This window comes from Sorex araneus, chromosome 9 (genome assembly GCF_027595985.1).
Source record: "Sorex araneus isolate mSorAra2 chromosome 9, mSorAra2.pri, whole genome shotgun sequence".
In the NCBI taxonomy this organism is placed as follows: Eukaryota; Metazoa; Chordata; class Mammalia; order Eulipotyphla; family Soricidae; genus Sorex; species Sorex araneus.
In genome coordinates, this window is record NC_073310.1 from 2957684 (window position 1) to 2971077 (window position 13394).

General features: G+C 53.4%; 2 protein-coding genes across 4 annotated transcripts; both read left to right on the top strand.

Moving 5' to 3' along the window:
- The first annotated feature begins 6 nt into the window (after positions 1-6).
- On the top strand, positions 7-2960 carry LOC129406997 (uncharacterized). The gene is made up of 2 exons (XM_055147029.1): positions 7-2380; positions 2741-2960. Exon 2 carries the CDS (start codon positions 2765-2767, stop codon positions 2894-2896), a length of 132 nt encoding a protein of 43 aa, XP_055003004.1. The 5' UTR covers positions 7-2380; positions 2741-2764; the 3' UTR covers positions 2897-2960.
- Positions 2961-3130: 170 nt separating this feature from the next.
- Positions 3131-12179, top strand: DIABLO (diablo IAP-binding mitochondrial protein). 3 transcript variants are annotated; one of them, XM_055147026.1, is made up of 6 exons: positions 3131-3270; positions 3342-3465; positions 8382-8513; positions 8942-9052; positions 9219-9315; positions 11450-12179. In XM_055147026.1, the coding sequence occupies exons 1-6, from the start codon at positions 3170-3172 to the stop codon at positions 11644-11646; spliced, it is 762 nt and encodes a 253-aa protein (XP_055003001.1). In that variant the 5' UTR covers positions 3131-3169; the 3' UTR covers positions 11647-12179. The 3 variants fall into 3 exon arrangements, with proteins under 3 accessions (XP_055003001.1, XP_055003003.1, XP_055003002.1); XM_055147028.1 differs by lacking the exon at positions 3342-3465 and having other exon boundaries at positions 3172-3270; XM_055147027.1 differs by lacking the exon at positions 3131-3270 and having other exon boundaries at positions 3414-3549.
- The last annotated feature ends 1215 nt before the right edge of the window (positions 12180-13394 follow it).

A 13394-nucleotide genomic window follows, 5' to 3' on the forward strand; every position in this document is an offset into this window, starting at 1 on the left:
AGGAGGAGGCCCACCTCACCACGCAGTGTTTGTGGCCCTCGGGATGTGACTCAAGCCCAGTCAGGTCTCCTGGGATCGGGGCCTGTGTCAGGACAGATGGGCTTGTGTCTCGTGTGTTCACATGCTCAGCTTGAGACACACAACCCAAGTCACTTCATTTGGACGCAGAGAGAACACACACTGAAGCATGTGTGTGTTCACTTTCCCTTGAAGCAGCATTTGGTCTCGGAGTGTGCCCACCTGAGCAAGGGCCGTGCGTGGGACACTGATTCCTGGAGAGGCAAATTGTTTACAGCACGTCTGGCCTTCTGTCTGGGCGGGTAGACGCTTCTGCTACACCTGCTCCCACAGCAAAGGGGCTGGAACTATAGTACAGCGGGGAGGGCACTTGACTCGTGTCCGGCCAACCTGGGTTCAATCCCCAGCCTCCCATATGGTCCCCTAAGCCCACCAGGAGTGATCTCTGAGCTCAGAGCCAGGAGTAAGCCCTGAGCACTGCTAGGTGTGACCCCAAACAAACAGAATTCCACAGAGGAAGCATTCTACATAGACGCCATTTGCTTCTTGAGATATGCTTGGATTTTAGGCATCAGAAAAATCAGTATTTGAACTGCACTGCATATGTGGGGCAGAAGAGGAACAGCTAGGAGGGAGAACGTCAGAAGTATCTCCATGGGGAGGGGGATAGTCAGTGGGTAGAGTGCTTGCCTTGCACATCCTCGTTAAATCCCCAGAACCCTGAGTCCCCCCCCCGAGTGGTATGGAGCAGAACTCTCTGCAGCCCCCAAACAAAAATAGCACCGTAGGCTGGAGAGCTAGTAGGGTGAATAGGGCGCTCTCTGCACGCTGCCAACCCCAATTGCCAATCCCTGGTACCACATACGGTCCCCCGAAGCCCTGCCAAAAGTGATCCCTGACACACAGCCGGGAGTAAATCCTGAGCAGAGCCAGGTGTGCCCCCCACCCCACCACCACCAAAGGAAAAAAAAAAGATAAGAAAAACAGCTCCTTTCACTCCTGGGCAGAGCTGGGAAGGAGGGGCTTCTCAGTGAGCTCTGGCCCATTCTGGCTCAGCCCTCAGTGAAATTGGATTATGATTTCATCATCATATTCTCAACTATCTTTGTTCCCTCTCTGTTGTCTGATTGAGTGAACTGTCACTAGGAGAAAGTGTTTGCATTGAGGACACCCAGGTTTAAAAATTTTTTAAAAACTTTTGAAAAGATGAGCAGGAAAAAAGTATTCCAGGAGATGGAGTATGAGGAAAAATGTGGGTCCTAGAACGAGGACACCACATAAGCCAGTTGTTGACAATGAGATCTTGTTATATTCGCTCCTGTTGTTTGGTGACATATGCCAGTCAATACAGAAAAAGATAATGTACAAGTCTGAGATCTCTGGCTTTGGTGAATACACGTGAACTTCAGATCCTGTCTCTCAGCTTCACTTACTGTGGGGCTAATAAAGTACCTGCCTGGGTGGCGGCCAGCGGCTACCGGGACGCGTCCCCGTGGAGGCTGGGCGGAGGGGTGGGAGCCAGCCTGTGTTAATGGCCTCTCGCTGTAGGATGAGGCTCCAGACCTCAGCCACGGCCTCTTATTGGGACCCAGAAGCCCTGCCCGTGGCCAGTTGTCTCTGGGGGAGCAATTACTACCCACTGGCTTCCTGCGCGGCTCGATAATGCTCTGCGCCTGTCTTCGGCAGGCTGCGGCCGGGGGATGATTTGATAATAAGAGCGCCTGATCAAATTAAGGAGCCATTTGCTTCTGCATGATGATGCTGATAAAGGGGGTGCTGTCCCCTCTGCCTGCTTTCTGAAAGGTCAGAAACCAGTGGTTACCGGCAGACGACAGGACAGGACGCGAACTATCGAGGAGCACCCCGGAGTGGTGACGTGGGGAAGGGCCCTCGCGCGGGCCCCTTCTGGCTCCTTCTGCCTCGCATTTGAAGGAGTCCGAGTTGGGAGCGGGCAGGCAGAAGGGGCGGGAGGCCGGAGAGGGCACCTGCCCCGCTGGACGGCCAGCCCGGGCCCTGGGCAGCCCCGCGGACGGCCGCGCTCGCTGACACCGCAGTGTTTGCTGTCAGGGGACGGCCGCGGTGGGGATGTCGATCGCGATGACGTGAGCCCGGTGGGGCGAGCCCCTGGCAGGCGTCCGGAAAGCAAGACCAGACTCGAAGTAGCCCCCCGGGTGCCGCTGGCCCGGCCCCTGCGAGGGCGGCGCCTGGGCAGGGCTGCCGGCGCCCTGGCCGTCCGTCCGGGAGCGGCTGCGGGCAGCGCGGGGACCGCGTGCGGGCTGTGGCCGGCCCCTCGCTGACCGACGCCTCGCTGTGGAGGGAGGGCAGCCGCTCGGAGGGTCCAGCCCGCGGAGACGCCGGAGCGGTGAGCGGGGAAACTTTCCCGAGTGGGCGCCGGGGGCCGGGCGGGGCGGGGCGCCCGCTGCCAGCCGCGGGGCGGGCGGGGCGGGGCGCCCACCGGGGTCTCTGGCCGAGCAGAGCCCTCGCGCGGGGTCTCCGGCCGGCGGGGTGGGAGAGCCTCCGGCTCCAGCCCTCGGCGGCTGCGCTCGCGGCACCGAAAATGCAGGAGTTGGGCGAGAGGAGCGGGCGCCGGCGCCGCTGAGCAGGAGCCCGGCCGGCACGGGTCCGGGCGGCGGGCGGGGCGGGGCAGGGCGGGGCAGGGCAGGGCAGGGCTGGGCAGGGCCGGCCCCGCGACTCAGGGCCCTCCCGGCGCCCCGGCCCGCAGCTCCCGGGACCCCAGCGCAGGGCGATGCCGGCCTCCACCGTCCACGTGCTGCAGCTGCTGCGGGAGCTGCTGGCCTTCGTGCTCCTCAGCTACACGGTGCTCCTCGGGGCGCTGCTGCTGGCCGGCTGGACCACCTACTTCCTGGTGCTGAAGTGACAGCGCCCCCGGCCGCGCCCCGCCGCGCGCCGCCCCCGCCCCGCGAGCCCGAGAACGACCCCGCCCGGCGCCCCCCCGCCCCCCGCGCCGCTCCCGGCGCCCGGGCCGCGGGGTCACCCGCGCGGGCAGCCCGGGCGGTTGGCGCGGGGCGAGGCGGTTGACAGGCCGTTGCCCTGAGCCCCGCCCCCTCCCGGCCGCCCAATCCTGCAGCACCTCGGAGCGGGGCCGGAGCTCTGGCCCCGCCCCGAGGAGGCCGCGCCCCGCCCCCGGCCCATGAAGCGGCGTCACTTCCGGCGGCTGCGCGCTGCGTCCGCGGGCCGCGGGATGGCGGCGCTGAGGCGTTGGCTGTGGCGGAGCGTCGCCTCCTACTTCAGGTACCCGCGGGTCCGTGTGGGCGGGAGTCGCCGCCGGCTCCGCGCGCGGGCTCACGGCCTCGTCTCCGCAGGTGCCGACCGGGGCCGGCCGTGGCGAGCTGCAGGAGGCGCCGCCTCTCGGAGTTGCTGAGGCCGTGGCACCGGCCGGCGGCCGTGGGGCTCGGCGCGGCCCTGTGTGCGGTGCCCATCGCGCAGGTAACGCCGGCCCGGAGGAACCCGGGTTCCACAGCGTCCGTCCCCGGGAGCAAAGAAGCGGAGCGAAGGAAATCCGAGTAACGGGTGCGCAGCGGTGGTACGCGGGGAGGGCGTTTGCCTTCACGCGGCGACCCGGGTTCGATCCCCGGCACCACCTGTGGCCCCCTGCGCACCGCCAGGAGTGACCCCCGTGCCCCGTCAGGAGTGACCTCTGAGCCCCGCCAGGAGTGACCCCTGAGTATCATTAGGAGTGACCCCTGATCCCCCTCAGGAGTGATATCATGAGTGACCCCCGAGCCCCGTGAGGACTGATTCCTGAGCACCGTCAGGCGTGACCCCCGAGCCCCGTCAGGAGTGACCCCCGAGCCCCGTCAGAAGTGACCCCCGAGCCCCATCAGGAGTGACCTGAGCCCTCCCAGGAGTGACCTCTGAGTATCATCAGGAGTGACCCCAAGCCCCGCCAGGAGTGACCGCTGAGTATCATTAGGAGTAACCCCTGACTGTCATCAGGAGTGACCCCCGAGCCCCGTGAGGACTGATTCCTGAGCATCGTCAGGTGTGACCCCCGAGCTCCGTCAGGCGTGACCCCCGAGCCCCCTCAGGAGTGATTACCGAGCGCCATCAGGAGTGACCCCTGATCACGTCAGGAGTCACCCTGAGCACCGCCTGGAGTGACCCTGAGCACTGCCGGATGTAGCCCAGGGCCCCCCCAAATTGTCGATGTAAAAGCACCCAGTGACGCGTGCTGTGCGGAAGCATGAACACGGAGTGAGGGGAGGCCGCGACCAACAGTGAAATCATTGGCCACCTGCTTCACGGATCTCCATGTGTCTGGCAGGGCTCCCCTTGTATTTTTTTTTTGCTTTTTTTTTTTGCTTTTGGGTCACACCCGGCAATGCTCAGGGGTTACTTCTGACTCTGTGCTCAGGAATTACTCCTGGCAGTGCTCGGGGGACCCTATGGGATGCTGGGAATCCAACCCGGGTGGGTCGCATGCAAGGCAAACGCCCTCCCTGCTGTGCTATCGCTCCAGCCCCACCCCTTGTATTTCTTGAGCCAAAGAGAAGTTGCTAGTGAGAAAATTTTCGAGCAGCTTTGATCTCCCTAAGCAGGCAGCTCCCGCCTGTTTCCTTTGACACCTTAAGGAGGGAGGGGAGGTGGGGGGTGGGGAACGACGCCCGTGCTGCTGTGCAGAAGGGACGCAAGAGATTCAGACTGGAGAGAACGAGGGAAAGAGAGAGTAATTGGTGAGGCCGAGGTAGCCCAAGTCCAACTGTGTTTCGTGCTTTGTGAACTGTTGTAAAGCTTCTGAGTGTTATTTACAAAAAGAAGGCCCAAAGGATTTTAGTGCTTGGCCGTACCCAGCTGTGCTCGGGGACAGCGCTCTTCAGGGAACCATGGGGTGCTGGGGGTTGAGCGGGGCCATCACATGCCAGGCAAGTGCCCTCCTGGCGGTACTATCCCTCTGGCCCAGGAGGAGGATTTTTAAGGTTGCTGTGTGGAGCTACAAAGGCCAGTCAGAGACGTGCTGGATTCCTCACTTGAGCTGGTGGGCAGCAGGCAGCAGAGGTCAAGAGAAGTGGGCCCGGGGCTGGAGTGATAGCACAGCGGGTAGGGCGTTTGCCTTGCCTGTGGCCAACCCGGGTTCGATTCCCAGCATCCCATATGGTCCCCCAGCACTGCCAGGAGTCATTCCTGAGTGCAGAGCCAGGAGTGACCCCTGTGCATCGCCGGGTGTGACCCAGAAAGCAAAAAAAAAAAAAAGAGAGAGAGAGAGAGAGAGAGAGTGGGCCAGATGTGGTCCTAGGTGCAGCTGATGGATTTAGATGATGTCACCTTCAGTGCTGTGCAGTGGGTAAGGTGCCTTCCACATTCCCCAGCACTCCATATGGTCCCCTCGGCCCTGCCACAAATGACTCCTGAGCACAGAGCCAGGAGTAAGCCTTACCTGCAGTCTTACCTTCCTCTCCACCACCTCCTCCCCAAAGAAAGAAATTAAAGACTGAAAGAATGTAATTACCTTTTGAGGGATAAAGGTTTTGGGGGGAGTAATCCCCAAGCGTTCAGTTTTAGAAAAGACGTCCAGTAGAATCACTAGTTACATGCTTTGTGGGAAGAGCTGAATAGGAAAGCAGCAAACCCCTTTTTTTTTTTTCTGCTTTTTGGGTCACACCCGGCAATGCACAGGGGTTATTCCTGGCTCATGCACTCAGGAATTACTCCTGGCGGTGCTCAGGGGACCATATGGGATGCTGGGATTCGAACCCGGGTCGGCCTCGTGCAAGGCAAACGCCCTACCCGCTGTGCTATCGCTCCAGCCCCATCTTAGATTCTTTCTGTGTCTCATTTCACCTGTCATGCCTGTCTATTGATGAATGTGATCCTTAAAAGCCTTGTGTGAGTACTCGGTCATTCTCAGCCACAGTTAGCACAGCCCACACCTCCCAAAATCATTTTTGGACTTGTTTTTCAGTTCATATGTTCTTAAGCCTAGGTTCAGCAGTAACGAGCAGTGACTTCATGGAGCTTACTGATTTAATTTCTGGCCCCTTCTATAAACTTTTGGGAAAAGAGAATAAGGAATGAAAATAGATATAAAGTATACTCTGGAATTATTTCCTTGTATTACCTTAACTGGCCTAAATAAAATAGAAAGTTAACAATAAGTAGCAATTTTTAGCTTAAAACCAGCTGAAGCTTGTTTCTAAACATAGCAGTGGAATTGAATGGAAACCTCATTTTATTTATTATTATTTGGTGGAGTGAGCAGGTTTTTAATTGAAACTCTAGAAAGATGTGAGGAGAGAGAAAGGAAGAAATCAGTACATTTGAGAACACAGACTTTTCCCGAATGGAAATAGGCAAGCAATAAAACATAGATGAGCAAGCGAGGTATGTGTCCAAGGGCGAACATGGGCTCCAGGAGCAAACCTGAATTAAGTGGAAGCTTTAGAAGTTTTTAATTTTTACCTTTTGAATGAAAGCATTTGTGTGTGTGTGTCTGTGTGTGTGTGTGTGAGAGAGAGAGAGAGAGAGAGAGAGAGAGAGAGATTTTACTGAAAAATATGACAGGAAGGAGAGGAAATATGTGTTCAAGAGAAAACATGGGGGCTGGAGCGATAGCACAGCGGGTAGGGCATTTGCCTTGCACACGGCCGACCCAGGTTCGATTCCCAACATCCCATATGGTCCCCTGAGCATCACCAGGAGTGATTCCTGAGTACAGAGCCAGGAGTAACCTCTGTGCATCGATGATGTGACCCAAAGAAAGCAAAAATAAAAAAGAGAGAGAGAGAACATGGGCTTCTCCAGAGGGGAAAAAGCCCCAGGTGACTTTTAGGAAGATATTATATATAACTACTCGGAATGGATTTTCCCTGGAGTTTTCTACATACATCCAAGTTTTGTTAGTCACTTTGAGATTACAGAGTTACTCATACTTGGCTTTCAGGCGTACATTATTTCAGCACCAATGTCTGCTTTCCTCCACCAGTTTACCCCATTTGCCTCTCACCAGTCTACCTCTGTGAGGGGCACTTTTTAAAATGCATTTTTTAAGTGTATTTTAAAATCCGGCTAATCTTGACTCCTGGCTAATCTTGACTCCACTATAGTCCTTGTCCCATTCCTGTCCTACCTCCTGGCTCCCTCCAGTGGTGCTTCCTGCTGACTACCAGTTCTCACTGTCTTTGGGTATTTGTTATCCTGTTATGTTTCCTTATAACCATATATGAGAGAGATCATTCTATGTCTGTCTCTCTCCCTCTGACTAATTTCACTCAGCGTGCTACTTTACAGGTCCCTCCATGTAACAGCAAACTGCATGACTTTTATATTTTATTATGGCTGAGTAATATTCCATTGTGTACGTGTACCAGTTTCTTTATTCAGTTATCTATTCTCAGACACTTGGGTTATTTCCAGATTTGGGCTACTGTGAGTAATGCTTCAAGGAACGTATGTCCAAATGTCTTCTCCATTTTGTGTGGATCCTAGTTGGGTTGCAGAGTCAGATGGATGCTTAATCCCTAGATTTTTAGGAATACTGTTTTCCTAAAAGGCCAACATTCCCTCAGCAGTGAAGTTTCTTTTTTTCTTTTTTCTTTTTGGGTCATACCCGGCAATGCACAAGGGTTACTCCTGGTTCATGCACTGAGGAATTACTCCTGGCGGTGCTCAGGGGACCACATGGGATGCTGGGAATTGAACCCAGGTCAGCTGCATGCAAGGCAAACGCCCTACCCACTGTGCTATCGCTCCAGCCCCGTGAATGATTTTCTTTCTCCCACAACCAGCAGTGGTTGCTCTTGGGTCTTTTGTTTGTTTGCTTGCTTATATTTGTATCCAAGTTAATTTGGGCCTTGTCACAGCAAAGCCTTTACTAGCTATGACCTTCATAATCTCAGATGGTTGTTGAGCTTCTCCTTTTCTGAGGGAAGCCTTGGATTTCTGCATCTGGGTGGTGCCACCATTTCTCCTCTCCAAAGAGTCTAATAGGATTTGTATTTCAAAGGGATGTAGTCTTCATGCCTTTGGGCTGCTTCAGGGCTAGGCAATCTCTTGAAGTTTTATTATTTCCCAAAAGTACTTACCAGGGCACCTCTTCCTGTCTACTTACAATACAGAGAAATAACAGGACCCAAATACTTTTTGGAAGAAGGAAAAGTACTAACATGTTTCTTTCTCCCTTCTAGTGATAGCTTTTCTGAAAGAAATTTAGAGAGATGAGGGATGGATACCCGTTCATTGTAACTGAAATGTAATCACAAAAGTTTGTAAGTCTGTAGCTATCTCACGGTGATTCATTTAAAAAAAAATTTAGAGAGATGTGAGGAGAGAAAAAGAGGAATATGTGTTCAAGAGAGAACACAGGCTTAAAAAGTGAGCAAATAGGCCGAAATGTTCTTGTCTTTCAGAAATCAGACCCTCAGTCTCTCAGTAACGACGCGTTAATGAGGAGGGCAGTGTCCTTGGTAACAGATAGCACCTCGACATTTCTCTCTCAGACCACATATGCTCTGATCGAAGCCATCACAGATTATACTAAGGTAAGTGTCCTTGGGTTGGGCTGGTTTGGGAAGCTCTGTACTGTTTCTCCAGCCCACTAATACAGTTTGAAAGCCACTGAAATGACTTAATAGTACAGGGGTTCCCAAAGCCCGTTACAAATCTCATTTCTTTTACTTCTGTTTTCCAGTAGCTTGTTTTCCCTACCCTCCCAAGTTTCTCTCTGTTGTGTTTTCTTTCTGTGTCTGAATTGCTAGCAAACTTTTAAAGACATGAAAGTTGACGCATTGAAAAGCAGAGATTCTGATGTTCTAGAACAATTCCTTTGCTATACACAACAGTTCAGTTTCAGTGAGGGGAGGAAGAGGAGGAACCAGTTTTCTGTAAAGGGATTTTTATTTCTTTGAGGTGTCTCAATCCTAGTATGCCTCAGGTAGTTTACTCATACTTAATTATTCTGTATTTACAGGCTGTCTATACCTTAATTTCTCTCTATCGGCAATATACAAGTTTACTTGGGAAAATGAATTCACAGGAAGAAGATGAAGTGTGGCAGGTGATCATAGGAGCCAGAGTTGAGGTAAACAAAAAAAAAAACAAACGGTATTAAGTGTTGCCTTACTGCATTGCCGGATCTTTTATTAAGGCCCCTCCACACGCAGCTGTTCTCTTAATCTAGTTGAGTAAATTTCTTTAGATGAGCTTAACCTCTAGAAGCTATTTAAAACATTTTGGTTAATTTACAGATGACTTCAAAGCAGCAAGAGTACTTGAAACTAGAGACCTCTTGGATGACTGCTGTGAGTCTTTCAGAGATGGCCGCGGAAGCTGCCTACCAGACAGGTGAACACTTTTATTATGGAGGTGCTGTTTGGGGTTTGGCTGTAGAATGAGGCTTTGGATTCGGGGCGAGAGCCCTACTCTGGCTCTGACTTTGTGAGAGTATGTTGTCATTTCTAACCAGAATTGTATTTGCAGGTTATGAAAAATTCCCCTGTAGACCAGACCAGTAGACGCTAAATTGTTGGTATTATTTAGAAAATGGAGAAAAAAATGATCGTTGTACAGCTGAATCTTGAACATAAAAGCTGTTTCTATATCTCACAGTGATTCAATTAATAAAAAAAAGGGGAGTTCATACCCAGTTCAATCAGCTTAATCAGTGGCTGAATAAATAGCAGTACTCATACATTTTAAAAAAAAAAGAAAATGGAGAAAAAAATTTAACATTGGAAAATATCGTTTTTCTGCACACCTTGCAGTGCTCAGGGATTGAACCCAGGTTGGCCATGTGCAAGGCAGGTGCCTTAACAGCTATGTACTATCTCTCCAGCCCCAACAGTTGGAAAAATTGAATTAAACATTACTTTAAAATTCCAAATAACTTGTGAAGAATTAGTCTTGGAATGACAGGTAGGATGAGATTTAGAATCTATATGAACCTTTGTACAAGTGGGGAAAGTGAGACTGGGAACGAAGTGATAAAACCAGGACACTTAGAGCTACCGTTATTTCAGGCTTGGTGGCGAGCTTAGAGAGAATTCTTTTAATGTAGAAGCTATTAACATTTGCGCTTTGCAGGTGAAGAAACTGGGGGAGAGGTTATAGTGATTCACCCCAGGGGCTGTACCAGTCAGCAAGCAGCCACGCTGGAGTTCAGCCACCTGGCTCAAGTCCTAAAGCTCTTGCTCCCAGTGGGTCACTCTCCAGTCTCTGCACCAGTGTAAAAGCAACAGTTTCCATCTGGTGCACTTGAACTGCAGTTTTAAGTACTGTGTTTGAGAAAAACTCTCATGCAACAGCTTGCCTGTACTGGTATCCTCTCTAAGAACTCACAGCAAATACAGTTTGGCTTTTATTGGAAAATCAGTATGTTAAAATACAAGCTGTGTCGGTCAGAGGGAGCACAGTGCGTAAAGCACTCGAATTTGGCTCTGCACACGGCTGACCTGGGTTCAGTCCCTGGTACTACACAGCTGTGGCTCTAAAACAGTAAAATACTTGGGGTTGGAGAGATAGTACCATTCTTCACTGTAGAGTTAAATTGTGAAAAGAACACAGTTATTTAAAACACTTTAAAATACAGGTTTACCTAAAAAGTCATTGAGACATCATTTTTTTTGGTGGGTGGGTGTTTGGGCCAAACTTGGGCTCGGCACTTAATGCCGTTTCTCTAGCCAGACATCAGTCCTTTCATCAGCAACTTTATATGCAAGGTGCTGTATCAGTAATCTAGAACATTCTAGTGGCTGGAGAGAGTATAGTGGGTAGGGCACTTGCCTTGCACACTGCCAATCTGAGTTTGACCTCCGACATTCCATATGGTGTTCCCTTGAGCCCGCCAGGAGTGATTCTTGAATACAGAGCCAGGTGTAACACCTGAGCATTGCCGGGTGTGGCACCAAAACAAAAGAAGAGCTATATGTGTGTGTGTGTGTATATATATATATATATACATATATATATATTGCTTGTGTTATTTAAAAAATAAAAGGGCCTGAGATGCATCTCAGTGATAGAGAGCTGATCATACATGTGTGACATCCTGGTTCCTTTCTGAGCTCCGTAAAAATGCATATTTAGACAGTGCCAGAGGGATAATGCAGGGGCTGAGATGCTTAACCCGGGGCCTGAGGAGTAGTACCGCAGGTAAGGCACTTGCCGTGCATGCGATCAAAGGGTTATTAGACATGGACCCCCAAAACCACCCAAAATTCTATTAAATTCTTTGTGGAACTAAAAAACAAAAAACCACAATAGAATTGCACTTAGTGACTTTGACAGCTGCTGATGACTGGGGGGTGTCCTGGGGTTTAAGGGTGAGGAGCGAGATGCAAACCTGAGTGTGGAAGAAGGCTGAGAAGGGAGGGTGGGAAAGTGGCTTCCCGAGCCCACTCGTCCCAGCACTGCCTCGTGTCCTCCACTCGGGCTGCGTCCCTGGGCAGCTGCTCAGCTTCACTGTCCCATCTTTTGGCAGGAGCGGATCAGGCCTCCATAAGTGCCAGAAATCACATCCAGCTGGTGAAGTCACAGGTGCAGGAGGTCCGCCAGCTCTCCCAGAAGGCGGAGACCAAGTTGGCCGAAGCACAGACAGAGGAGCTCCGTCAGAAAGCACAGGAGGAAGGGGACGAGAGGGCTGAGGCGGAGCACGACGCCTACCTACGAGAGGATTGAGGGCCGGAGCCGCCGCCCCGTGTCTGAGAGGGAAGCACGGTGGACCCCATCTCCCCCGCGGTGGCAGCTGTCTGCAGAGGCGCTGTAGGCCCCAGGCAGCCTGGCCCCTCCCCCACATCTCAGGCTGGTACTGCACCTGTTCTTCGCCCGAGGGCACCGCACTTTGTTCACCAACTCTGCACAGCTGCCCTCCCGCCCTCTCCCCTGCGGGCCAGAGCGGGCTCTTGGTAGCCCTGTCCCAAAGTTTGGTGGCTGTTCTAACCTTAGTTTCCAGTCTGACTCACACTGACTTACTGTTTGCTCCCTCCAAAAGCATTTTTTGAGGAAGGGGGAACCTTTCCTCTTAGGTTTCTTTTAGTGTTTGTTTCCTTTCCTGCCTGTGAGTCCGCTCAGATCCAGGCGCCCGGCGGCCGCAGTGTCTGAGCACTGACCGCAGAGCAGGCCTGGTGCTCCCGACAGGCCTTACTCAGCACCGCGTTCTCTCTCCTTGCTAGTAGCTGTTGAAACTGAATAATTGTTTTTTGAAAAATAGACGTGTTGGCCTGTGTCTTAATGGGGCTCTGCTTAGCCTGTCCTGACTGGCGGCACCCCAAGGGGCTCAAAAAATGCTCCCGTGGTGGTCTTCATGGTTCCCGTTTGACACCGGAAGCCAGGTTCCATCGCGGGGCTGCAGGCGGAGCAGCGCTCCCCCTACGCACCACCGGCAGCCTGGGAAAGGTGACAGCACGTCACCAGGACCCCACGCCCTCAGCTGCCCCTCGCACGACAATCAGTGCTTGAATCCTTTCCAGAGCAGCTGCTCCCCCCACACCTCAAACCTCAACGTCAGTGCCCACTCGGGGCTGAGGCTGCACCCCCAGACTCATCGGGCAGATGGCCAGGTCGTCAGTGGGCAAGAATGACGCATCCTCCACAGCTGTGGAGTGTGAGACCGGTGGTTCTGGTGCCCAGTACCCCAGCATAGGGGAGTAGTGGGGGGCCGTGACCATGAAGAGGGGGTGAAGGAGTGATCTCCAGGCTCCTCTTGGGCGGGCCCCGTGGATGATGCTTCCCACCAGGAGCTCCTGGGCCGGATCGCGGCACATGGGGGGGACGAGGGGGGGGTGTAGACAAAGACTCGTCCCCTCCCTTTTGCATGCGGCGGGCTGGAAACAGGCAGCGCCACCCAGCACTGCAGTGCCACTGGAGGGTGTCCTCACACTCCTGACCCGGGCTAGTAACTGACTGGAGTGCTTTAAGTCACCGGGAGAGCTGAATGAGGTGAAGGGTCAAACCTCAAAAGCAGGGGCAGGGTGCCAGGCAGAGGAGAGCCTGGGGCAGCGCTCATGATGGAGCCAGAGCATGGCTGGAGCACAGAACTCAGGGTCAAGGGCAGGCGCGGGAGAGCCTGGAGAGGGCTTGCCAAGGCAGAGGACGAGTCCAGGTGCAGGTTTTAGCAGATGGTCAAAATTCAGGGGGCCGGAGAGAGCCGAGCAGAGCTGAGAGCTAGAGAGCCCCGGCACAGAGCCACAGCGCTCCCTGCGCACCGCCTGGCGTGGCCCCAAAACAAGCAATGGACATTTTTGCCAGGGTGGCCCCTGCACCCCTCAGGATAACCGAGGGGCAGGGAAGCGCTGGGCAGGCGGAGCCCAGTACTGAAGAGGTCGGGCTGCGGGCTCCCTGGCCTAATTACTCTGCTCCCGTCACCGCTTCCCCCCAAACCCTGTTCCCTCCCCCGGGGGCGGAGAAGCGGGGCCCTACAGGTGACA

Coding starts and splice junctions, on each gene's coding strand:
- DIABLO (XM_055147026.1), top strand. CDS start 3,170: ATGAAGCGGCGTCACTTCCGGCGGCTGCGCGCTGCGTCCGCGGGCCGC. Junction 9,053..9,218: donor TCATAGGAGCCAGAGTTGAG/GTAAACAAAAAA, acceptor GTTAATTTACAG/ATGACTTCAAAGCAGCAAGA. Junction 9,316..11,449: donor GGAAGCTGCCTACCAGACAG/GTGAACACTTTT, acceptor ATCTTTTGGCAG/GAGCGGATCAGGCCTCCATA.
- LOC129406997 (XM_055147029.1), top strand. CDS start 2,765: ATGCCGGCCTCCACCGTCCACGTGCTGCAGCTGCTGCGGGAGCTGCTG.